Source organism: Enoplosus armatus, chromosome 18 (genome assembly GCF_043641665.1).
Source record: "Enoplosus armatus isolate fEnoArm2 chromosome 18, fEnoArm2.hap1, whole genome shotgun sequence".
Lineage (NCBI taxonomy): Eukaryota > Metazoa > Chordata > Actinopteri > Centrarchiformes > Enoplosidae > Enoplosus > Enoplosus armatus.
Window position 1 is genome coordinate 19597899 of NC_092197.1, and position 24858 is coordinate 19622756.

The following is a 24858-nucleotide window of genomic DNA, read 5'->3' on the forward strand; positions in this document are numbered from 1 at the left end:
CTACATACCTTGGTCCCAGTTGTTTATAACCACATTTTTATGTTTTATGCTTTTATGTTAAAAAAACAAAAACAAATATCAATTATGTCATTATGGTCTTCCTCAGCAAAGTTGTACTTTAGTATGGACCATCAGTTACTTGATTTTAATGGGGGTCACCCATCAATGTGGCTAACTTGTATGTGGGACAGGAAGAGGACACTGGCTTTCTTAGGCACCGTGTGCAGGCTGATGGGAGCACAAGGACCACTTACGACATCAGAGATCAGAGGTGAGGACCATCCTATGCAGAGCACAACTCTTATCAGCGAGGAGGAGGAGGATGGAGAGAGGGAGGTGCAGACTCGTGGTGGCACTCGAGGCCAACAGGGGAACGGCCATTCACACCCGACTCCAAAGTCCATGTTCAAAGAGGGACAGAGGTTGAAAGGTCCATAAACAAAGTAGGTGGAGTTAAGTATATTCTCTCAAACCCCGTGTTCTTGTTGTCAAATAGATACTTTCAGCAGGATCTAGCATCCATCACATGCTTACCTGTTGTTTTGACGTTTAATTCAATTGTAAATTTGATTATAAAAGGGAAATATAACTCCAACAAACATATCTAGATATCTAAAGCATTTGTAAATGAGAACGTGAACCCCGACGGAAAGGTACAGTATGTGATCTCTTAAGATTCTTTTATTAGTATCAGCAATAAATGTATTATTCACTACAAAGTACATCTTTTTGGCCTAATGTAACTGTGCAGTGCACCATACAATAAACTCTTGCAATGTTGAATGACAGATGATGACGAAACATAATCAAGTGATAACACATGGCTCCCTTCTCTTACCAAGGAGGGAAACACCGTTTTATTCATACGACTTTATGTGGACATTATATGGTAAGCAAAAAAAAAGAAACGGCTTAAACAAAGCAAACGTGTGGTGGAGAGGACACTGTATTAACACCAGGCGTAGCAATTTTCACCTATACAGAAAAACTATAAACAAATAAAATGTTCAAACCAAAGTACATAAATTATAAACCTGTACAACTTGGTTATCAAAGTTGATGTTAAAGGTATCAGCCTCGTGGGAAATAAGTCACATGAATGAATGAAACCTTTGTCAATTGCCTAACGACCAAAAATTCTTCTTTGTTCTCATTTTTTGTTTTGTTCGACGGAAAGTTCCAAAATACATCTCAGTGAGTATAATTATTAACAAAGTTACCCATAGACTGTTTCTTTCATACTCCTACAACATTTCTATTCATTATACATTCTATTGTTCTATGATTGTTGTTTTCACAAACCATAATAAACTCAAAGACAACATTAGATTGTCATTTAGGGGGTGCAGAGCTCGTCCACCACGACAGGATCCTGGGTTCAGTTCTGGTAGCAATACTTCTGGCTTGGTTGTGCATTCCAATAAACACAAACTGACATTGTGAAAGGGTTGGAAGAGGGTGAGGGATCATCTCACCTTTGGCCGAACTAGCCATTCCTACTGGTATGCCAGGTCTGTATAGAGGGGTGTAGTATCCGAGGTGGGAGGGTGGATGTTGGGGGCATGAATCCAACCCTTATGGCCTTCCAGTGAATGGCCTTGCTGGCAAGTGAAAAGAAGTGGCTCATGGAACCACGTGCATCAGAGATGGCGAAGCTTCTGTCAAGGCAAGACCTCCAAAGTACTTGTGGATAGGATAATGTTTTGTGTTGCACAACATCGGCAAGACCACAGACTCTTCTGGATGGCAACATTATAAAAAGCAAGGTCTATAGAGGATTGCACAAGTCATTTTGCTTAATCACTGACACAGGAGTTTGAAAGGTGCAAACATGAGACACACTGACATTCGAATGCGTCAATCCTGTCTAAGAAACTCATGAAAAAACATTCAGTGACTGTTCCATGTGTTTGCTCACTTCACTTGATGCTGCTTATTGAATTTTTTGGCAAGCACAGCTCACAGAATATCTCTTATTCAGATATATCTCTTTGAACAGCACCACACTTATGTGTCTGACAAGTGGACCACCAATTCGTCAGTCTGTGGAGGGTCACTGTCACCTAGCAATTCTGTTTCAGGCACTGACAAGTCCTCGTTTTGGTCTTGCTCTTCGTGGGACGCCCTTACAGCCAAGTCCCCGTCATTGGTCCTGGAGTCCTCATTTAGCAAAGCTGCTCGTTCTGTGACAGAAGTGTTGGAGGGGGCAGTGGTGACATAGCCTGTAGATGTGGATCCACTGCCACTATGGTGAGAACCAGCTTTAGAAACCATCTGTGGTGGGTGGTGCATCTGCTGGTGCGGCATGGGCATGGGTATTTGCATGGGGTAAAAGTTCTGCATGTATGGGTAAGCTGGCATGGGGTGGTATCCATTGACAGGGATGTAGAGCTGGGGGGGCACCATTTGCCGATGCATTTGACCCTTCATGGGCATGAACTGGGGTTGATGGAATGGCAAGCTCTTTTTAGGGCTGGTGTAGCGCGATGCACTCCCTGTGCTCATGCAGATGTTGCTAACAGGGCTGGTGCTGAGAGAGCTGGTGTGGGTCGTGTTGCTGGTGCCAGAAGTCTGAGCAGAGCTGTTATAGTTGGACAGGCTCTCCCAGGAGCGCAGGCGCGTGTGGATGTCCTTGAAGCGAGGCCTTCTTGCTGGGAATTCACTCCAACACTCCAGCATAAGGGTGTAAATCCAGGAGGGGCAGTCATCTGGACAAGGCAGTAGCTGGTGGCTGCGCACCATCTCGATCACATCCTGGTTGGAGTAGCCACAATACGGCTGCAGACCGTAACTGAAAGTCTCCCACAGCAAGACACCATAGGACCAGATGTCAGAGTCGGTGGAGAACTTGCCATACATAATAGCTTCTGGGGACATCCAACGAATGGGGAAAGGGCTTGTGCCCATGAGATTGTAGTAATCAGCAGAGTAGACGTCTCTGAACAGGCCCAGATCCAGGATCTTAATGCTGAGTTTGTCAAAGACCAGAATGTTCCGGGCGGCAAGGTCTTTATGGACTACTTGCTGGCTGGAAAGGTACTCCATTCCGGCAGCAATCTGGGTGATAACATGAAGGAAATCAGCCTGCTCCAGTGTGGATTTGACTGTCTTGTCATCATCTGAGCTGCCAACATCTGAGTTGGGGGAGCGCATCACCAGATACTCGTGAAGGTCACCCAGGCTGGAGTAGGTGAATACCATGCTCATTGGCTGCTCTTTGGTGACCACACCCAGCAAACAAACAATACTTTGGTGCTGCAGGTGAAAGCGGAGCATGGCTTCGTGGCGAAATTCCTCACAGAGAGTGGCATCAACTTTGTCCTTTAATGTCTTAATGGCCACCACCTGAGTCTGCTCACCAGGTGCGGTGCCATACAGGTGGCCCTTGTAAACCTTGCCAAACCGATCCTCGCCAAGCTCCTCCATGAACCGTACTGCCGACATGTTAATCTCCCGCAGCTTGGCCTGCAAAAGCCAATAAATACAAATACATGTCATCAAAGTGTATGGCCAAGAATAAAACCTAATGTAATACTTCAGCACTGGGATTCAACAGATGTACGGAGGCCACTTTCTTTTTTTGTTACTAGGTGTTTAGACCAAAACCAGCACTGGTGCTGTGCTGCTTTAGGTACAGGTTAGATGATGAAATAAGATCCAGGGATTTGAGTTTGAGTGATAGATCCATGAGTTTTAAGGCCTATCAGACAGCAAAACACTACACAGTCCAGGAGGTGATGTGTGATACGTGCACCGTAGCGTTTTCTGAAGTGGAGCTCTGGCCAGGCACTAACTGAGCACTGCAGTGCTGATGGGCAGTGCTAATGTCAGACGCCATACACTGAATACCCCTTCATCAATGAGCCTCTGTACTGTCTGTGTGTGTGTGTGTGTGTGTGTGTGTGTGTGTGTGTCACCTGGTGTTTTTGCTGATTGAGGTGAGACAGCTCCATGTCCTGGCTAGGTGAACTGCTGAGCTGGCAGCGAGGTGGCGTGTCAGTCGATTCCTTTTGCTTGTTGCGACACATGCAAACCAGAAAGAAGAGGCAAGCGATGACCAATGGGATGGCAATAGCAGGGATTAGAATAAACAGGATCTCCTTCCTGGGGTTCTCTGGCGGCTCTGGGGACAGTAACACAATAGAGACAGTGGCAAGTTAAGATCTCAACATACATGCAACACTGACTTAATGCTCTGCAATGTTCTTCGACTGAGGTTTTAGTGGGACATCAGTTTACTCTAAACAGTCAACTGATGATAACGTCACCATGGATAATCCACATTAAGCGCCACATCCACCCTCATGGCGCAAGAATACGGTTCTAATCAGTTAACGCTGGTGAGGACTTGGGACTTAGTTTCCACACTTCAGAAGCTGTGAAGGTTATTTGTCATTATAGATATACACTATAACTGACAATGAGCTGACAGGCAGATACAGTATAAGAAAGTACAAAGATGCCCTGGGGAGCTGAAACAGTTTACAGTAGTAATGCATTTCTACAAAAGTCATATAGTAGGGCAAAACATCAGCCCTGTTTGTTATGAGCCCTGCTTGTTGACAGAGTAAGTGCGAGCTATACAACGCTATGCAAACTGGAACCGTATGTTAGGACATTCCTGACTTTCTCACCCAGTAACAACGATCGATTCCGTCGAAAAACGCCTCAAATACAACCAGTAAAGGGTTAACTAACGTAGGCGGGGCCGACCTGTAGCTGTGTGACTGCAGTAACAACTGGACTGCTTTAATTCAGGGATGGCGGGGGTCTCCCCTTCTCTAAATACCTTCAATTCTGTTTATCTGACAGGTCTGACTTAACGTAGAAAATGACTGTTCAACCAAATCTATGTTCAACAACCAAAGTTATGTCCACCTTTAGTTCAGTCAAAAGCTCTGAATAGCCTACTATGATGGACTATGATTGCATGCTCAAACAAAATGACTGCACCGTGCTACAACCACAGATGAACGATTACTCTACAACCACGCACAGGGTCGACTATTCTGTAAAACCCCTACTATACATATATATATATATATATATATATATATAGCTTCTGTAGGGGGGGGTTTATGAACTCCAGAAGCTGAGTTTCTGTTGACCTTCAAAATGTCCCTGGACATCTTTCAGCAGTGGCCGGTGATACCTCTGTCTGCAGTTTGACTGGGCGTGTGACCTGTCAAAAAATGTAGCGGCACGATTTACCTTTACGACCACCTGTCAGCTCCACATGTGACGGAAAGTTCTGTCAAATTATCAATAATGATTGACCTCTGTGACAACATCTCGAGCTCATCAGCTCAGTAACCTGTATACTCGTGTATGAAACACAAGCCAGAGAAACTTTCTGCGGGGGAAGGTATACAGCCCACTGCTAGGCACAGAGCAGAACACTACAGTGTCATCAACATAAAGCAGAATTCCATGTTAAAGATCAGCCATACAGCATACATTATGCATGGTTACTCAGCTTTCCTCATTGATGGCACTAACATGTGAATGTGCATAGTGACGCCTAGTGGCAGGACAGGGAACATTACAAGCAGATGCAGATGTGGAGATTATTGTTATTGATATTGAAACTGAATGGGGTAAGCATTATCACGATAAAGGCATAGTTTACCGAACTATTCAGCGACAAACATCAATAGCCAAAAATCGCTGTGACTTCCTTCCCGACACCCTATTCGACAAGAGCGGATCAACCCGGTCAGCTGTTTGCGTGTTGAAATCTCTTAAGACGTTATTTGTGCATGTTTTAGGCCAGATTGCTGCCATGACTTTTAGATAAAAGTGACTCAGATGCTTATTTAGACACGAGACTCACATGTAAAATTGCCATCTCATTTACATGAGAGATTCATGTCTGAAAGGGTCTTAATTGTTACCACAAAATGACACTGTAGTGTCGGCGTATGGCGCTAAAATGAGAATGGCCATTGGCATACGCCAGTGGAGGGTGGTTAAAAAAAAGAGGGTAGTATTGTCTAATACCACACCAATCTAGATAATTTCTTTTATTCACACTAGCCCCAATACTGCCGTATAGAATAGTCGGCTTTGCATTTTTTACACTTAACCGAACAACGCCGGCATAGTGCTGCCCCAGTGGGTGATGTTAGATGGCATGCTGACGTTCCAGAAGCAATTACATTCACAAACATCATGGCTTTAAGAATTTTGCATTAGACCAATGGGATACAAAAAGACAGACAAGACATTGAAGTAATAATAAGAAAATAAAAACACGCTTTGAGACGTTCAAAATGGACGCGTTAACAGGATAGTTTCTGTTGTCTTAAGACGTACATATTAGACATGTTAAAGCGGACGGCGAACTAAACGTAAAGGTCCAATCCGCGTTCGATAATTGTGCTCTGTTGCTACCTCGGCTGCTGGCTTAAAGGCAAAACAACAACGCCTCCCCATTCCATGTTCGTATGTTTTATACAGACGACAAGGCGGAACAACATTCCCGCCTTGAGCAGGCTGTATAAAAGGGGCTGGCATTTCACAAAACAAATTTAAACCTTTCTCAAAACGTTCATTATCTTCGAATAAACCTTGAAAATGTTAACAATCCAAGTAAGTATTAAGAGCGTAACTACTGCATTGTGGTACTTACGACAGGGCTGGATGTCACACAGGTCCATCCTGACCTGAGGGTCCAGGGTGAAGCACCAGGGTGCCTGCATCTGGCCTCCCGGGTTGCGACAGAAGTTGTGACTTCCCCAGAGCTCGGGGTACTCCTGGGACAGGTGGTGACTGTGGGGGTACTGGGCGCTCCACGGCTGGCAGTGATGTCCGGATTTAGTGACGCTGACGGTGCCCCTGTAGTCAGCCCCACTTCCGTTGTAGCAGCTGTGGTCTGTGGGGGAGTCTGTAAAACAGGCAGGGGCTCAGTATGGACGCTCCCTCACACTGTAAGAGAGGCGGCTTACGTGTTGTTTACAAAATGACTGCGTATTCAGAACTTGTGTTGTTGTAATGTTATTCATATTCAGTTCATTATTTGACACACTGTGTCAACCGGTGAGGGTGCTGGCAGGTGTATGTTTGAACTTTTGGACAGAGACAGGCTGGCTGCTTCCCCCTGCTTCCAGTATTTATGCTAAGCTAGGCTAACCACCAAGTCCTGACTCCGAGAGACTGACATCTATTGGAACATCTGTATTTGATATTTGATAATTCATTACAAGCCTTGAACAACCTCAGCTTAAGTGTGTCCAGGCCCGATATACATATGATATATGTTAAGATAAGCTACAGCGACAGCCCATCTAAAGGACTGAATTGAATGGATAAATGACAGTTTCAGTAAATTGTAACGTGTGCGAGCTGCAGCATCCACCTACATGGACCCAGTTTTTGCGGTGGCACCCCTATCCTCATACAGGAGGCAGCATCGGGCGTGCCCGGCCGTGGCAGCAGGTGGCAGCTGGGGAGCTCCAGCTGCATGAGGATCATGGGATTGGATCGGGCGATGGTGTACTCCGCGTGGCACAGGTCATTCTCCAGGGCCTCGCACTCGTCGCGACAGAGCTGACGCCGCCGGGGGCCCCGGGAGCCCTCGTCACACAGAGGGAAGACGTAGTAGCAGAAGGACGGGATGGCGAACCTGGAGCACTGATCCGACAGGTGGGTGGAGGTGCCAATCATAGTGAAGGCAGCTGGGGGGGAGGGGGACACGTTTGAAAGACATGTTTGAACTGTTTCCCACATGTTTATGCAATCTCAGATATCTTTTGTAGTTAGAATTATACCCAGTCGTTTTACTGATAATAGTGCAATATTCCAACTAAGAGAGCCGGTGGATTTTCTTACCTGTGATGCGGTTTTCACTCTCCCCCTGCATCTGCAGCGACTCAACGTAAATGCTCTGGTTGCCGATGAAGCGAGCGCAGGCGATGCCTCGGTATGGCTGGCAGAAACCCTTTTCACGCGAGCTGAAAAGGAGAAACAAACAGCGCTTTAGGTTAACGGATGCAGAGATAGAGAAGTGACAAAACAAATAAATTAAGCCACTTAATTAATACCTGGATGAAGTTACATATTTACAGAAGTCACGTACAACTACTAGCATAGCTCTCCTGATATATTGACCCGGGATAATATATAACGAGCTAAGAAAATGCCCCAGATTGGCTTCAGATCATTCAGATTCGAATGACTGTAGTTATCACACTACATAGGAAACATGCTGTCAGGAAACAATGAACACTACAGAGATGCAAAGTGCACAAAAAAAGAAACTGCTCATGCTACAGAGAGGAGATGATACTAATACCGTTCATGATTATCATGAGTACTCGACTTGAACGCTCATTTCCAGAGCACCACATACCTTGAAAATACTCTAAATGGTAAATCTCATCATTTGCAGCGGCAGCTCAAATGTCAGCATATCATTTTCCTGTCATGTGTACAGACTAGCCCTTCCGGCTCGGCCACCGGAAGACGCCCATGCGTTTTGGAGGAGGCATTGTGTGATGGGGGAGCAGCTTTCACTTAGAACGAACAAGCCCCCATATTTGGATTTCTCATCCATTGTTTGAAACATCCATGTCTGCAACTCGTCTACTCCGCCTTTACATACACAGTGGATCAGTCATTCCTGGAAAGCATTAAATCATATCATCATTTCTCATTGTGGGGGACTTAAAACCATTATGTCATGGAAAAGTCATTACCGAGCTGCCCTCTGGCATTCCTTCTGTGAAGAAGTGATGGGCTTACTGTAAAGCTCTGCATTTACTCCTGTAAACTGTACGGTTACTGGAAATGCTGAATGAGTGAAGAACCAATGGATCACTTGGAATCACTCTGAATATCTTGGGGAAAACACCACTTACAGCGTAAAGATCGGTGGTGAGGACCCTCCTACGCAGAGCAGAGAAAAAACAAAAAAATAACCCTAACCCAGGAAGAGGTCAAAGACCACTGACCAGAAATCAGTGGACAACCGCAGAGAGATCAAGGACGAGGACGTTGACACCCACCAGAGACCATTCTTGAACAGAGGCAGGGATTACCATCTCCCCCCCTAACACAACCACCCGTGTGTGATGACCCAAGTTCCAAACTGAGGTGAAGTGCTGACAACTGAGCAAACGTCCTGATAACTGAGCCACTCGCCAACTGGACTGCATCTGGCTAAAGCTGAAATGTTTGGCCAATACAAGGAAGAAGTCGCTTTTGTGGTCCGACAGGAAAGGGGATGCTGGTAGCTTCTTGAGTATCACAGATGCGGCGTGTTTTTCCTTTTTTTTTTTATCATAAAGCAGGTCTGGGTGCTGTATAAATACTGTGAAAGCATCAAAACGCTCAGTCCACGGAGAAATGAAACACAGCCCGTATTCAGACACTGCGCCTTTTAAATGAGCCGTCAGGACTTCCGTAAGGTTGTGATGTCACAACTATACAGTCAGCCACACCCCCCCGCCCCCAAGTAGGTCATCTGCTCCAGACACAGCACCACCCACCAAGTACAGGGACGCTCATCCACCCGCTCAGTCTGTCTAAGTTTTTGGAGCGCTCTGCTCAGAATCAGAATCAGAAATTCAGAATCAGAAACTGTTTATTGCCAAGTAACATACATTACAAGGAATTTGCCGTGGTCTGAAGGTGCTATTGTTTTGACAACAAATATGTAGAATATAAAAGGTAAAATAAGAATAAAAATAAAAATAAGGACTACTCTTCGAGGGTTTGGAGGTTGTTTCAGACAGAGGGGGGGAACTGAGGGGCCGCATGAAGGGCCAGGAGAAGATAAATAAGGACTTTTTTCAACTGTGAATCATGCAGACCTGCTCTAGTGGACTCCCAGAATAAAAAATATAGAGCTGAAATGATGAATGATATGGGACCTTTAAGTAATTGAATTAATGGAACAAGGATAGCTGCTAAGGGCTGCAATCAGAGGGTTACAGAAAAAAAAAAGAATCATTTGGGGTCACTGTGAATATCTTTGACAATTTCAAGGCAATATAAGACAAGAAAGAGTTGTTCTCTCTGGACCACGGTGTACAGAAGAACCCACTGACCAATGTTGTCCTACTACACCCTGAACTTGAATATGGTGCCTATTAGTACAAGAAGTTTATTAGGACTTGTCAGCTGAGGACCTGAATCCACCAATTCTCTCAAGACGACTACAACAGTTGATCCACAAATGAATCAATGTCAGCCCTGCTCAGAAAACACAGTGGATGTATTGTAAGGTCTGATGATGGCTGGTAGAAAATGACTTCCTGTGACACTCCAGGCCCAAAACTTCCTGGGGCCCTGTGCAGAATCTGACCCTCAACACAAGCACTTCCAGTGTCCTGGTACAAAAACCATGCATTGTACTGTCCCAACATGGTCTAAGTCACCTTTTTATAAGCTTAGGGAGCAACGTGTAAATTACTGCCATTAATTGTTGCTAGATATCGTCGTACGACACTACGACACTAAAAGATAACACTAAAATACTGGCACTGGATGTAAACCGTCAGAACGTAGGATCACCACAACTATTAAACGTAGCTTTGTAATGGGGAAAACATCTGAAATCACTGGAAGACGTTCAGGACCTGCTCCTTGAATAAAACGCAAGCAAAAAAGCGCCGGCGCGTTGAGCTGCTGGGTCGGTGTCGACGTTGTACAGGATGTTTGTGTCGGTTCAACCAACTGATCTGAACTTGTTTTCACACTTGGCTCTCTGCTGAGGTCACTCCCGTGTCATGTTTGCGCTGGGCTTAGTCTCCCAGGCCCGACTTGAGTCTTAATCCGAAAAACAAACAGGCCGAGGGGATATATATATATATATATATATATATATATATATATATATATATATATATACACACACACAGCAAAGACCCGCATGCTGGCTAAAATGAGACACTCACTCAACGCTGTGCTAATGGCCAATGATGGGCTGGCTGCTTTGTCCTATTCTGTGAACTCTTTTTGCTTTCCATTGCCGACAATCAGATTTACGCTGAACAGGTAATTCTATTGAGCTGCTGAAGTGTGGGAAGGAATACCGATGATGACTCTAGCAGCACTTGAATTCGGCGACTGTTACGTCTTATTGCATACCACCACTTACTGATAAATGAAGGCACCCATTTTCTACAGGCTTTGAGCCCTTCTTTTCCTGTTCCAACAGGTCTGGCAAGGAGGAAGGTGGAAGTGTCCTGTCACTTAGCTGCAATCATAACGACCAAAAATGGTTTGCTAGAATTGCCCTGCCGAGATGGAGTGGTGAACCTGGATTGATTTTAGGAATGTTTTAAACTCCTCCTGTGTCATCGTAGTGGTCAAATTACAGGTTGTGAGGATTCAGGCTGAAAGCAGTCTTGTGTTAAAACGAACCCGCGGCTGCGTAGCGTGTTGTTTCAGGCACACGAAACAGGGTCCAGGAAGTCCAGCAGGAGTAACAGATCCATGAGTTTGAGGGTTTGTCAGACCGAAACACTGGACAGTGGTTCACAATACACAGGATTTAACTAACTAGAAAGTTTTCTCGGCTGCAACTATTTTCAGCGCGACGATCGCAGGGTCAGCATTAGAAATATTCACATTCACGTTACAAATCCCGAAAAGTGCGCTTGCATGCCCTTGATCGGTCACTGCCGGGTGACGTCACGGGGCGTTGCAGCAAAGGTTGAGTTGAGTTTAGGACGACCCACACGACCACGCTGGTCACCAGACGAGGGTGGCCGTGTTGTTTTTTCAGGCAGGACTAATGTTGTTCTGAACGCACCCTGAGAGTTTAATCAAAATGCAGTAGCCCATTTTGACTTGAATTAACTGCTCCCCGGATCCGCCAAAACTCCCAGGTTCAGGGCACCTAGCAAAGACTCCACAAAATGACCCCTGGGTCCCCTGGGGGTACCTTTGGAAAGAGTCAGGCTAGCTGTTTACCCCGTTTCCAGTCGTCATGTTAAGCTAAGCTAACACCTACTGGGCCTACTTCTTACTACTTCTGGAAGGACTACCTTACACTTTCATTTTTATGTGGTGGGCCCACCTCACACCATTGTCCTCACCTCATAGTGTTACCTATCTCTTACTGTTTTTGTGAGAACTTTATATTTTCCCACCTTTGGCCGACCTTATACTCTTAGTGTCATGCGGGGTACCTCCGACCTTGTGGCGTTACGAGTGTGTATACCTCATAGTCTTACAGTGACAGTTGGCCTGCCTGCGGCTGCTTTGCGTCGTCGTGATAAAGTCGACCTCACTCATTCTGTAACTGTCACATAGTTATCGTCATAGTAACTGAGGCAGACTAAACGTGATGCAGGCAAACCAGTCCACCTCATAATACCCTTGTGACACAGTAGGTCTACCTCATATTGTTAATGTGACTTAGTGCAAGTCCCCCCCCCCCACACACACACACACACACACACACACACACACACACATTAAATGAGTCATATTGTTGACTGATGAGATAAGCTCCCTGGAAGAGGCATTCAGACACAGTCAGTCCGCCTGAGGACATGAATCAGCATTCTTTCCAGTTCGGAGCAGGCCTGTCCAAACCACCGGCCAGTGACTGACTGCTGGTCGAGGAATCTATTCCTGGTGAGTCAAACCCACGAGAGAGAGAGAGAGAGAGAGAGAGAGAGAGAGAGAGAGAGAGAGAAGAAAAGCTGCACGTCCCGCTACCCTTATGGTTTGGTTGCATCAATCCGCGGCGCACAGCACAAGTCACAAGGTCCTCGCCATTTCTAATAGTCAGTCAGAGCGGCGGAGGTATGAGTGCTAGCTGACATGTCTTTGCATGCCCATTTTAGCTTTGGGCAGACACTTCTAACACCACAAACACACGCATTTGCACTTCTGAGGATATTCATTAGCTACAGCCGTTTCCTAAATGCCATACCTTTGCATACATCCCCACCACTACAAACCTTCAGCCGGTGTAATTAGGGAAAGGGTTGCTAGCTGTGGTTGTTTCTAAATCCAGTCTGAACTCTGAAGCTAAGACTTTAATCCTAACCACAGGATGACTCCAAAACCTTGACAGAACCCGAAAACCAAACATAACCTTAACCGAAATGGGTTGACCGTGAATTTAACATCATTACCAGCCTTTTAAAAGCATTGGGGGGGGGGTAACTCCATAACCCTCCTGGTATTATGACTGATGAAAAATGAATAGTGCTACATAGTATATTATATTACTCACATAATGTACTGGCATATCACCAGTTGGCCAAACACATGAGCAACATTAGTCCATGTCCTAGATTCTAGCGCACATAAGATTCAAGCATGAATAAACGTCAATTTCTAATCTTTCTTTGGCTTCGAACGTTGTCGTTGAGTTCAGTCCTTTCAAAGTTTTCAAATAACATGTTTTTCTTCGACAGAGGAAAGTCTTGAAATGTTCTTAGAACCTCCTCAAATCACACCTGCAACGCAACCTACTTCTCCACTGATGGAAGCAGTGTGTTTAGCCATGTTTTGGCAAATATACCACTTAACTAAACACACGGATGGACAGCAGAGAAGTTGGTTACAATACAGTAGTGGTTTGAGAAATCTCTAGGGATGATTTCCTGCTGTGGAAACCTAATTACACCGTAACTGCTGTCGAGCTGACCACGGACGCTGTTCTTCGTCAATGACGCTACAAACTACATAGAAACTACTGACTTTTTATAGCCACATTCGAGGCTTATACGGTGCGAGAGGTTGAAAACATCTTAAAAACAATCCTAGAAGGTGTTCACTCACGGTTCATTGGGGCCATGTGTGGGCATCTGTCCTGCGAATCCAAATCAAAAACACAAATAAAAACGGTGTTCACAAGCACATGATTCATAGCTTTATGACTAAACGCAAAAGACCACCATGGCCTCTTAGTTACTCCTATAAACAGTTTCTACAGAACAAGAAAGGTTGAAATTAAACACACAGTTCAGGCCTAAATAACTAAGTCATTGTATAAATATTAAATGTGAACCTTACCTAGTTTGACGTAGAGGACGCCAGTAGCAGAGATGACCTTGAGTGAGTTGGAGGCGACACACTGATAGTAGCCCGTGTCGGTCGTGTCCAGGTCCTGTATGCGGAGCTTGGACCCTGCCTCTGTCTTGCGGATGGTTATGCGCCCCTGCTCCTGGACCACGGGGGCGTCGTTCTTCAGCCAGCGGATGGACGGCCGCGGGTTTCCTGCCACTTTGCAGTGCAGCGTGGCTGTCTGACCCTGGAAGTGGGTGATGTTGTTGACTGGCTCCTGGAACTCCAGAAAATAGCCTTGCAGGAGATGAAGCACAGCGAGTTTCAGGTTAAAGGGACATCAAAGTTGAGAAACAGCCATAATGGGGTCTACAGAAATCTGACATTTATAGAGCACAGCGTTGGTTCAGCATTGACATTCAGCAACATCCAGAGACATATACTACGCACAGATAACAACAAAAGACTTCCATATCTGCTGGGGCAAAACACAGTAAAGTGCAAACACGGCAGCAAGATTTGTGACCGGACAAGGGCGTCCAATGGAATACAACCACCACGAAGACTGTCAATAACCTGTGTGGTCCTGCACTGTGCCGACCTCTGTACATAGGCATACTTACTGAACATACATACAGAACAAATGTCTTTAAATACACTCATTTTAAAAGGAAATGTGTATATAGGTCTTACCTATACCTATTTTATTTTGTTATTTTTTTTACTTATCTATCTATCTATCTATCTATCTATCTATCTAGCCTTTGAATTGTAATTTCATTTCGAGAGACTCCAATGTATGACTGAAGGTTTTGCCCTCGGATATGCTCGTGCGGAATGGGTTCTCATGTGAAGGTAGAATACGTACAGTGTTAACATTTGTCGTCTAGCCTCTGACCTTGCCACACCCCGCAAAGGAAGCACCGAGCTCAGCCCATCAGGGAGTGAGGAGTGACATAATAATAACTACTATTTATTTGACAGTTCAAATCCATTTCAATAACTGCTGCCCAAAGAATCAAACTCAGCTTGCAATGACTACATCCGTCCCAAGTCAACACACAAAGTTTGAAGGCACAAGGAAGCTGTTGCCTTGGTCGGGGAGCTGTGGCAGCAAACGTGTTGGCATATCCATTTCTTCATCCTCCGTGGGCGGGGTGTGTAAATGTGTTTTCTACATTGTATTTTTGTGGGAACAGTATGTATTTGTTATAATATTTTGCTATGGGCCGCAGTGCTGAACGGACGGACCAATTCTTGGCCGACCGACCTTTCCCCGCCACCAACTCCTGGCCCCCGAACAGCTCTCCCTCCAAGAATTGAGGGAAAGATGTGAGTGCAGCAGACAGTAGATGAAATAAAGCTGGATAAATGGCCCACAGTAATGGAAAGAAGGGGGGGGGGGGGGGGGGAGGACAGAGAAAGAAAGAAACAAAGGTAAATGAGGACATGAGAGCGAGCAGTGAGCCATTCATATTCCAATTGGAAAATTACTCCAGCGCTGTTTCCTCTTTCTGGAGGCCTGATAAGTTGCTGGCCGCTCATCAACCGTTGATTCAAACAATTCTCAGCCTCAAACAGCCCTGGAGTCCGACACAGGGCTCTTGTTGTTCTCCAAACATTGGCGATAAGGTTAGTGTGTTTTCGATGCCGACGCAGGAAGGTTTGGTTTGGTAGATGCTTTGCGGCACTCTTGACTCTCTGCTTAGATCCCTGTTAGTTATGCAGATTACTGTATAAGGGCATAAAAAGGAATGAGTTGAGGTGCAGAGGCATCGATAAACACACACACAGACACACTTAGAAATCCCTTGGCCCTTAGTGCCATCTGCACTTCGAGCAGCAGCCAGGCTCCGGAGTTTACGCAATGGAAAAAAACGGAGATGTGTGCCCAGAAGAGCAGCTCTCCACAGAGCAGGCTACAGACGAGTGATGTCACCACGCAGCCCTTTAATTAGAACGTCTTCGTCCTTCACCCGAGGACGGACTTGCGACTCCCTGAATGAGTGTGTGAGGGCATGGGCAGGAGGGGGAACGGTGAAACGGGTGACGTGCAGCAGATCCAAAGCAGCTCGGATGTTCCTCGCAGCAGTGATTAAAGGAGTGAAGACAAACACTGCGGACTGACAGGGCGCTCTGGCCGTAAACTGCGCAGATTGTAAAGCCTTTGGTGGCAAATTTGAGATATAATTCAAATTTGATTTCACTTGGCAGATAAGTCAAGCTACATGACGAGATTCTTGAATGCGCGCTCCTCCTGTAGCATTCCCTCGGATCTTGCGTGACGCTCTGTGTTCACAGCCACGACCGACTTCCACCTGCGACCCGTCTCGGCGTGCCAGCCCATCTATCACTTTCATTCACACCCCCAGACATCGTATTCCCTCTGTTCCCCCGGCTCCCATTCATCCCCCTGTCCCCGACCCTCACTCTTAACTCTTTTATCAATCACCATTCTCTAATAGAATGTAATCCAATCCTGCAGAGGCAAAGGCAGCATGCCTACATGCACACTGGGCCCACTTTCAATAATCCACTGGGAGATTCAGACATCATCATTCCTGGTCAAAAGCCAAACTACTTTGTGACCAGTAAGGTACTTTTATAGAGGCATGGCTGTCTCAGATATCGAGGCTGAAGTGCTTGATTGATTAGTCTTACCCCCAAGAGATAGAGGTAATGAAAAGCAGCTTTCTCCCGGAGTCGGCTCTCTGGCAAGCTTCCAATGCCCGGTCCACTTGGACAACCGGCCTGTTTGTCTAAGAAATTACTACTCACGAAATGCAGCAAATGACATGAAGGACTTCGTGAAAGAGATAATCATGAGTCCAACATGAAATCTGGCTACGAAAAAAAAAAAAAAAAAGAAGCAGCCCAAATAAGTGTGAATCTAGTCTAACACAGCTGCTGAATTACGGTGCATTCGTGCACTGATGAGGCGCTGTGAAATCTGAGGTATGAGAGTTGTGTGACCGATCTCTGTTGTGGGAAAACGAAACCCACAAAACACACAGCGAGCACAGTTGAAAGAGATCGTGTGAATTTGACATCTGCTTGCTGTTACGCTTCGGTTTCACAAAGGGCCTGGGTAACCAGCCTCAGTACTTTGTTGGTACCAACTGCAATGTGTCCATAACATCAAATATGCGCAATTGTCAAGTAGGGTTTGGCGATGTTTTGATATCCACGTGTGAACAGAGATGTGGCCATGATAGCCATCCCTCTAAATCCTGTGGGTGCCATCAAGGCCAATGCTGTAGATAAATGAGCAGGACTGCTTCGTAGCTACGTTGCATTTTTAGGTTGAATGACAGCGAGCCTGAAGTTGTCCAATTTGCACTTAGCAACCTAAACCTTGGTGTGATATTTGAGATTGATATGACACAAAATTTTCAACAATTTTATCTCATTTCTATTGGACTTCATCTCCGTTCTCATACAGCTACTTGTTGTTTAGCAAACACTGGATATTTACAAACTGTAAGGAGTAAGGTATTTCTTTGGAATAGGCACCGTCACTTCCTGCTGTGGTAAGCTTGTCAAGCTTCCTTATGGGGAGTGCAAGGTCAGAGCCACGACGCCAAATGTCAATGCTGTACATGTTTCCACATTCATCCATAATAATCTATTACTCTAATAAAATTGCACGTGATCTGGTTGATCACAAACAGTGACCTCTGTGAACGCCCTTACAACACTTACTACTTATACAATATGCTTTCAAACTACACCTGAAATAATTATTATAACAAAGAAAGAGCAATTACATAGAAAGCTCGGCAGGGTTTCCTTTCTGTTCTAAAGAATAATTCCCAAAATGTTCATGAAAACAAGCTCACTTTGGTCCCTGGAGAACTGACGGCCAATGCAAACAGCCCTCACATTGTACCATTCCTTTTTTCCCTACCCTGGTATTAAACAGACCCTGCTGCAGCAGTGTTGAAACTTCCCCTGAAATTACAACATGATTGATGCTCACGGGGGCGAGGAGTGAACACACTGAACACCCACCATGCTGCATGACAGAGCTAAGGGGTTTAAAAACCAGAAGGCACAGCCATTAACAACCCTGTTTCTAATCATTAATGAACCCTTTAATACAGCTGAGAGGCCTGATTGCTGCCACGCGTTCACTGACACGGGGGGAAAGACTGGCTGAGCAAAGTCAGTTTGGAAATGGAATCCACTGAAATGTAGCAACAATTCCAGATCTCAGCAACTAACCTGGTGAAGGCAATGTCACCATGACCAATACAAAGGATGGACCAAACGACACAAATAAGACTCCAGCTGCAATAAACCTGAGTCATATCTTAAAGCATGAGACTAGACTAGACTATATTGTTGTTATTGTCAACAAATGCAACAAAAATGGCCGTCTCTCAACCCTTTCTGACTACCTCACCCTGTCTGGGACCTATTGGTTCCTACTGAAGACGTTAATCTTTAAAAACACCTCACAAACATAGATGAGGTCCTAACCAACAGAAATGCCAAGGCAGATGCTGAAAATCGTTAAACAACACCTCAACAACATCCAAGGGCCCCACTCCCACCTCGCCACATGGAGCTCCCCTTTTGGGGAACGATGGAAGCTCACCGAGACATGCCCCCACCCTAGGTCTCACTCCCTGGGTTCCTCGACACCTCCAGGCCCATCATCAATCCCCATTCAACATCTCCTCGTACCTGACCCCCTTCATCCGAAACCCGACCTCCATCACCCTGCCCGCCAACCCCCTTCCATCCCTCCATACCCGACCCCCATTTGTCCATCCGAACAAACCTCAGTCCTATAGAGCTAATCAGAACGTTTCCATGACCTCATTCCTGTCCGGAGGAAGAGGTGACAAAGTGTCATAAATATATAGGCTATATCTGTAGGCCTACATATGGTTCTCATCGATATATCCATGATACAGACATGTTCAGCTGGAGCTTCGTCGTACTGTTCAGCCACGGCTGATTTGTGAACCTGCGAGGGACCGAGCTGGCAGGCATGGGGAGAAGATGCGTCCTGTTTTGTTTTGTTTGTAGTTTAGGTGGCAGTGCTTGTCTTTGTGTAGCCATAATATATGTTCCCGTTTGTGTTCGGTTTTATCTTTGTTAGGTCCGTTTTGTCTGGTCAGTGTCATTCAGTTTACGTTAGGTTAGCATAGCTTGGAGTTAAGTTCAGTTTAGAAGTTCAAGTCCCGAAAAAACAAAAGCACCAACACCAACTAAAACACTCGTAAGAAATAAACTAAACCTCTACACGAGAAATCCCAATCCCCCCCATGATGTGGCAGGCACTTGGTACAGTCTGATTGGCCATTTCCTGTATTTAAGAGCTCTGTTCAAGGAGTTGCATCTTTTGCTCAGGCCTGACAAGATGTCCGTCCAGCCGCAGCACCCAAAGCACTGGTGACTCAAGAACTAGGAATCAGGCCAACTTAACTAAAGTGAACTAAATCTGCATTACAAATGGAAACGAATGCACTGCCTGCATGAAACAAAAGTTAGGTGTCAAAAGGTCAACAAACTAAAAGAGAGTTACTGACATTTAAAGCAGTTAGCAGCAGAACCCGGACAGGAGAGGTCAGCTTATCTATTGTTTCATGCTACAGCGCCCCCTAGCTGCAACTCTCAGACTGCAGCTCGACTCACTCTGGAGCACAACAACACGTGAATTTGATGTTGCGCAGCACGAAGCACCTGCGTTTGCATACTTGCATGGACCATGTTTGGGGCCTGAAATGCAAGTAGCTTAGCTTAGCTTAAAGACTGAAAGTAGTGGGAAACAGCTAACCAGCCTCTGTCCAAATTACTTGCTCAGTCTATACATGAACAGGAGTATAAAATGACAATTTGTCACGTGCTGGAATTATTTGCGGCTCGCCCGGTACTGTTCTGAGCAGCAGGTCCAGCTATAGTGCTGGTTGTCGGATACAGCGTTTGGTTTCGGTCTCTGTATAAGCACAAGAGTGCCAAACCTGGCAACCTCAGTGTGACGACAACTCCAGGAAAAGCTACTGCGCTTGGTGGTGGTTCATCAAGAAATAGTTCCAGCACGTAGCTCCCCCTGAAATATTTCCACATCTGTTTTTGTACGGATTAAACAAATGAGATAAAAACGTATTCATTATTGAGCTTCAGAGGTGTATTATTTTTTTAAACTAACCGTGCACACTGACAGCAGTTCAGAAAACAAAATGATTATAAAGTATTTCTCTTACCTTCAGCTGTGGGCGCAGCTCCGCTCTGGGCTTCAGCCACACCGTCTGCATCCACTGCCAGACCTGGGTCAGCTGCAGAAACAGAGAGGATACAAGAGTTAAAACTGAAGCTGAAATCAAGCAAGACAAGTCTGACTTGGTGGTGGTACGGAGGCTGCAAAGGTTATTCAGAAATGATACAAACGTGTCGGACAACAGGCGCTACTTAAGGAACTATCTGTAGAGGCTTTGCAGTAAGAAGTTTGAAATGAAGGTGGTGCTTGAAAAGGCCATTGATATTAAGAGTTCGTCAATGTTCTCAGTGACGTTCAGGGCAATCTGTCAATTAGAACATGACTGTAAAATGCAAAATGTCTATTGTATGCATGGAGAGGAATTTCATTGTTTCTTAAACCATAGATTCATTTGATTTACATTTAAGTTTGAGAGATGTTGTATTATTATGTTTTGAGACCTCAAAGTGCTTCATGGTGCCTGGTCTGTTTAAAGGTTTCCTTTACCCAAATCACCAAAGAAACATTTTGTTTGTTCATTTGAAGCGTACTGAGACCTTCAGGCCTCTCCGCCGTCGGGGAAGAACGCGAGACGTAACACATACAGGCTATACTACCACAGCAGATAAATACGATAGGTCATATTTTGTGCATTGTTTTAGGATGACACTTTGTTGTCTTTAGAGGATACTGTCCACCTGACAACATAACAGTGGAATAACAATCGTTGGAAAATCTGACTGTTTCACTGTTCTCCGTTACTGCTCTCAGTTCAGCTGCATATAATATGTGTAATAGATACTCTGGCTGCTCTGTATGATTGGGCCTGACTCTCCCAGGGAGCTAATCAGGCGCATGTGTGCAGACACAACGTATGGCTCGGCTAATGGCTCCAGTTGACTTGGGATTGGCTCCTACCTTCCCTGCGATACGGACCATGTGCCTGACAGATGTGGGTGGTGGAGGAGGAAATTGGTGGTGCCGAGGACGTCAGTGAACAAAACCATGCATGCATTCCTTTCAGGAGCCACACTTTCATCTATAGATTGGAGCTCAATCCAGCTGTAGATGCAGGCAGACTTGGAGACAAGTCTCCTTCAGTTTGATTTTACCAAAGAGTTCTGCGTCCGATGCAGAGGCCAGATTTGCATTCACTCCGCCTCGGCCATGCCCCCGGAGATCATCTAGCCAAGACGTGTCAAGCACGTCCTCCGAGATATTAAGCCAGTGTGTCTGACCAGCCCCAATTTTTAGACATGCAATCTTCTAAACATCACGGCAGTCATGATCGCACTGCAAGGATGAAGCACGACCGCAGAAAACCAAACACAAAGTCTTTGTTTGATCTTTCCTTTGGCCATACACGTCCCACTGCTCCCATCTGTTATTGATCTACAGCAGAAATCACCAACTAAACACTGAGTGGAAGCAACAAAGACTGATCTGTTCCTGAGAGAACATGAAATAACAGTCAGAGCTGCGAAAACATTCTCAGTGCACAGGCAAACGTGCGATACAGGTAAGCTGCATAGCTCAGATATTAAAGGTGTATAGTTGGGGGGATTCACCAGAGAGAGAAGCAGCAGGATTTTAGTCCATAGTATGGGTGAAGCTCCAAAAACACTCCCTACATCCTACATTTCCCACAATACACCCAATAGCGTCTTTTCATTAAACCCTCCCTGCATGATGGACGCCCACGTCCAGGGGTGGAAGTCAACGGATTCTAACTACATTTTTGAGGGGTTATTTTACTCTTAAGTATGCATTACACTATGTAAAACTACTTTGCTACTTCTAAAATCTAAATCTGCTACTGAGTAGGCCTACGATTTGAATTATATCTGAACTTTTCGTCTGCATTTTTGTAACCAATAAGGCCTGCTTCACACTTTCCACGTTGTGACGTAAATGTCGGCATCCACCCATGTCCACACGGGGGTCCATGCAGACCCCTATGAGGGTCGCCCGCGTGCAGCGATTGCGCATGCTCCGACTACTAAACAAGGCCTAATTATCAAACACTAAATTACAATATCAACTAAGGCAGGTCCTGCATCATACTTTCTGATCTTTATCTCAATGGAAGTAAAGGTTTAAGCCTAAATGCATGGGTGTTTTGGGTGCAGTGAACTAATGGCTAGATGTTTTGGGGGGTAAGATAGAGAACCAGTATAATACATTTCGATCAACATGCTAAAAGCAATTGACAAAGTAGAAAATAGAAGACAATTTGACGTAATTCTACATCATCATCATCCAGACAAGTAAAGTATGATAAGTGTGATGTCTTAACTGTTTTTAACATGAAGCTGAGGTTATCTCATTATTATTACAATGCTTGGCCTACTGCAGCCTACACCTCGGGATATTTCTGGTCTAAAAAAACCTCAATAACAGAAATTTCATTTGTTTTTTGGGGGGTTTTGGTTTTCTATTTAATTTGATTGCCCACTTCTACATGAAAACAATAAAAAAAAAAGCTCCAGCAGTTCTGTTTCTGGATACTTCCGCATTTATAGCAAGGCTGAGGCAGTCGAGGTAACTATACCTCGTTAGTCCTAGCATCTCTTGGGACCGCTACTCGGACAGTACCTTGAACTTTGTCCCATTCCAAGCCCGTGTCGCCTGAGCTAGCTTTGTCGTTCTCACGCTCCTGCTGCGCTTTTAAATGATCTGGATTTGCAAATTCCTCATCGTCAGTGGCCTCAGGTACATCTTCATTTGCAGAATTTTTAATTGAATGACTTACATGAACTAGACAGGGTTTAATATAGTCCTGGGTTGCGAAAGACCAGAGGTGCGCATTTCAGGGTTAAATAAGTGATCATAACTAACGTTCTTCTTGTGCAACATAACCCCAACTACCAGTGAGAGGCATCAGTCTTCATATGTGAGCTGTTTCTTGCACTGTGGGTTGTAATGAACACTGCAGCCTCTAGGGGCCACATGTGGGATTCTACTCTTGTTAAGTCGCTGAGTGGATGCCATTGAGCCCACCTATACACCACGCAGCCCACAACACACATAGTACAGTGTAAGGATGCTTTTTTTTGGCGGTACGCTAGAAGAAACCAAGACGGCCAAGAACTTGAGCTGAGCTTCCTTGAAGCCTGGTCGCAGGTGGTCACATCAGGAGGTGGCCGTGATTGATTACAGGGATCCACAGCCTTGGAAACTGGAGGGATTGGGGGCAATAGGATGCTTTTCCACCCAGAGCTGAATAAGACTGCTGGCTGCTGCATTCCAACAGCCTGCTGCCTCCACCATGAAAGGGCCCTTTGAGATCTGAGAGGCCAGGCCACGGCTCCATCTACTGGGGTTTTGACTGAGGGCCCTCTGGCACACCTCAATACTTTCCTTCCCTCTCCTGTTTAAACTGCTTGTATGTGAGTGTGTGTGTCTCCCCCTGCCTCTCAGTCCTCTAACCTTTGTCTCCGTTACTCCCCATCCTCCACCCCCACCACATTTTCAGCCCTCACGTCCAACCTTTCCTTGAGTTTTCGGCGAGGGTCGATTCAACAGTCAGTGGAGTTTGTCGCGTTTCTTGAGGGCAGAGCTACTTCAGAGGCAGAAATTATGTTGCTGGTCAAGTTAAACCTCCTCGACATGAGGGAAACGTGAGGAACACATGACTGAAAACTCAACCACTGCTCTCCCAGAATGTGAGTGGTCAACGGAGTGTTAAAAAGCTGCGTGGTTAAGTACCATGGTTAATGAAGAACAACATTGTTGATCAGCTTGTCTGGTACCACCTCTCCCGGTTGACGGTGCCAAATAGGTCATTTATTCTTGTCGGAGTAACCTCTGTTACCTCTGTAGCACCTCACCCCTTTACCGTGACCACTACCCCTATCGCCACCTGCTGGACAACCGATACTTTCAAAAGAGAGGGACAGTGGAAAACGCTTGTTGGACAAACCAACATGTCCCCGGCGGGATGAGGCCTTTCAGAGGGAGCTGCAGCCAGCGATTTACAAACCAAAAGGTGGACCAGGAGGTTTCTGGGTGTACAGCACACAGCCAAACGGTGCAGGGACAAAAGGAAATGCATGCAGCGGATCCTCGCATCAAGCTCCAGGTTACGGGTTGTTAAGTATCTGCAGTGCAAAAGAACTGTTGGTGTGAATGGACGGCCAAAACTTTGAGAAAAAGATGCATTTCGACATCATTAGCTTAGATGTTTAGCATTATACAACACTATCTTGTGCCGTGCGTGAGACTGTCTTCATCCATTTGAATGCGTTTTTTACCTCTCCTCCTACGTGACCTGCTGTGGTTCGGACTCTGTGGTGCATGGCTATGGTCTCGGTGTACCTGGAGGGGCACACATTATTTCCCCCGTCTAAATAAGTCAAGTCCTGGTCAACCTCCCTCTTCTAGATATCCAATTCAGGCCACAATTTGTGTGCCTCCTCTGTCTCTTTCACCCTGATCAGCCTCTCGGCTTTCTGTCATGGGAGTTATACGGGGCCTCCTCAGTTACACAGGTACGTTCTGAAAGCCCAGAGGTTTTATATTAATGGGATCATTGTATAAGGGCATCCCTGGATTGTTTTGTTTTTTTCTTTCACACTGATATTGTTCTGTTTACATCAATGCAAAATGTCCTGAGAATCATGTTCATTTTTATAGGATATATCTAAGTGTTCATTACAGGTTTGCACAGGCATGAAACT

At 45.4% G+C, this 24858-nt stretch overlaps 1 protein-coding gene across 1 annotated transcript in view; it reads right to left on the reverse strand.

Annotated features, from left to right (window-relative positions):
* Positions 1 to 654: 654 nt before the first annotated feature.
* Positions 655 to 24858, reverse strand: part of ror2 (receptor tyrosine kinase-like orphan receptor 2) — a 38379-nt gene continuing 14175 nt past the window's right edge. Inside the window, exons 2-9 of the mRNA XM_070924371.1 lie at positions 20187 to 20258; positions 13981 to 14268; positions 13747 to 13777; positions 7831 to 7952; positions 7362 to 7676; positions 6632 to 6874; positions 3918 to 4123; positions 655 to 3465 (exon numbers count right to left, since the gene is read on the reverse strand). Coding sequence (XP_070780472.1) covers positions 2008 to 3465; positions 3918 to 4123; positions 6632 to 6874; positions 7362 to 7676; positions 7831 to 7952; positions 13747 to 13777; positions 13981 to 14268; positions 20187 to 20258 — 2735 coding nt within the window. The 3' untranslated portion in view covers positions 655 to 2007. The remainder of the gene's footprint in view (positions 3466 to 3917; positions 4124 to 6631; positions 6875 to 7361; positions 7677 to 7830; positions 7953 to 13746; positions 13778 to 13980; positions 14269 to 20186; positions 20259 to 24858) is intronic.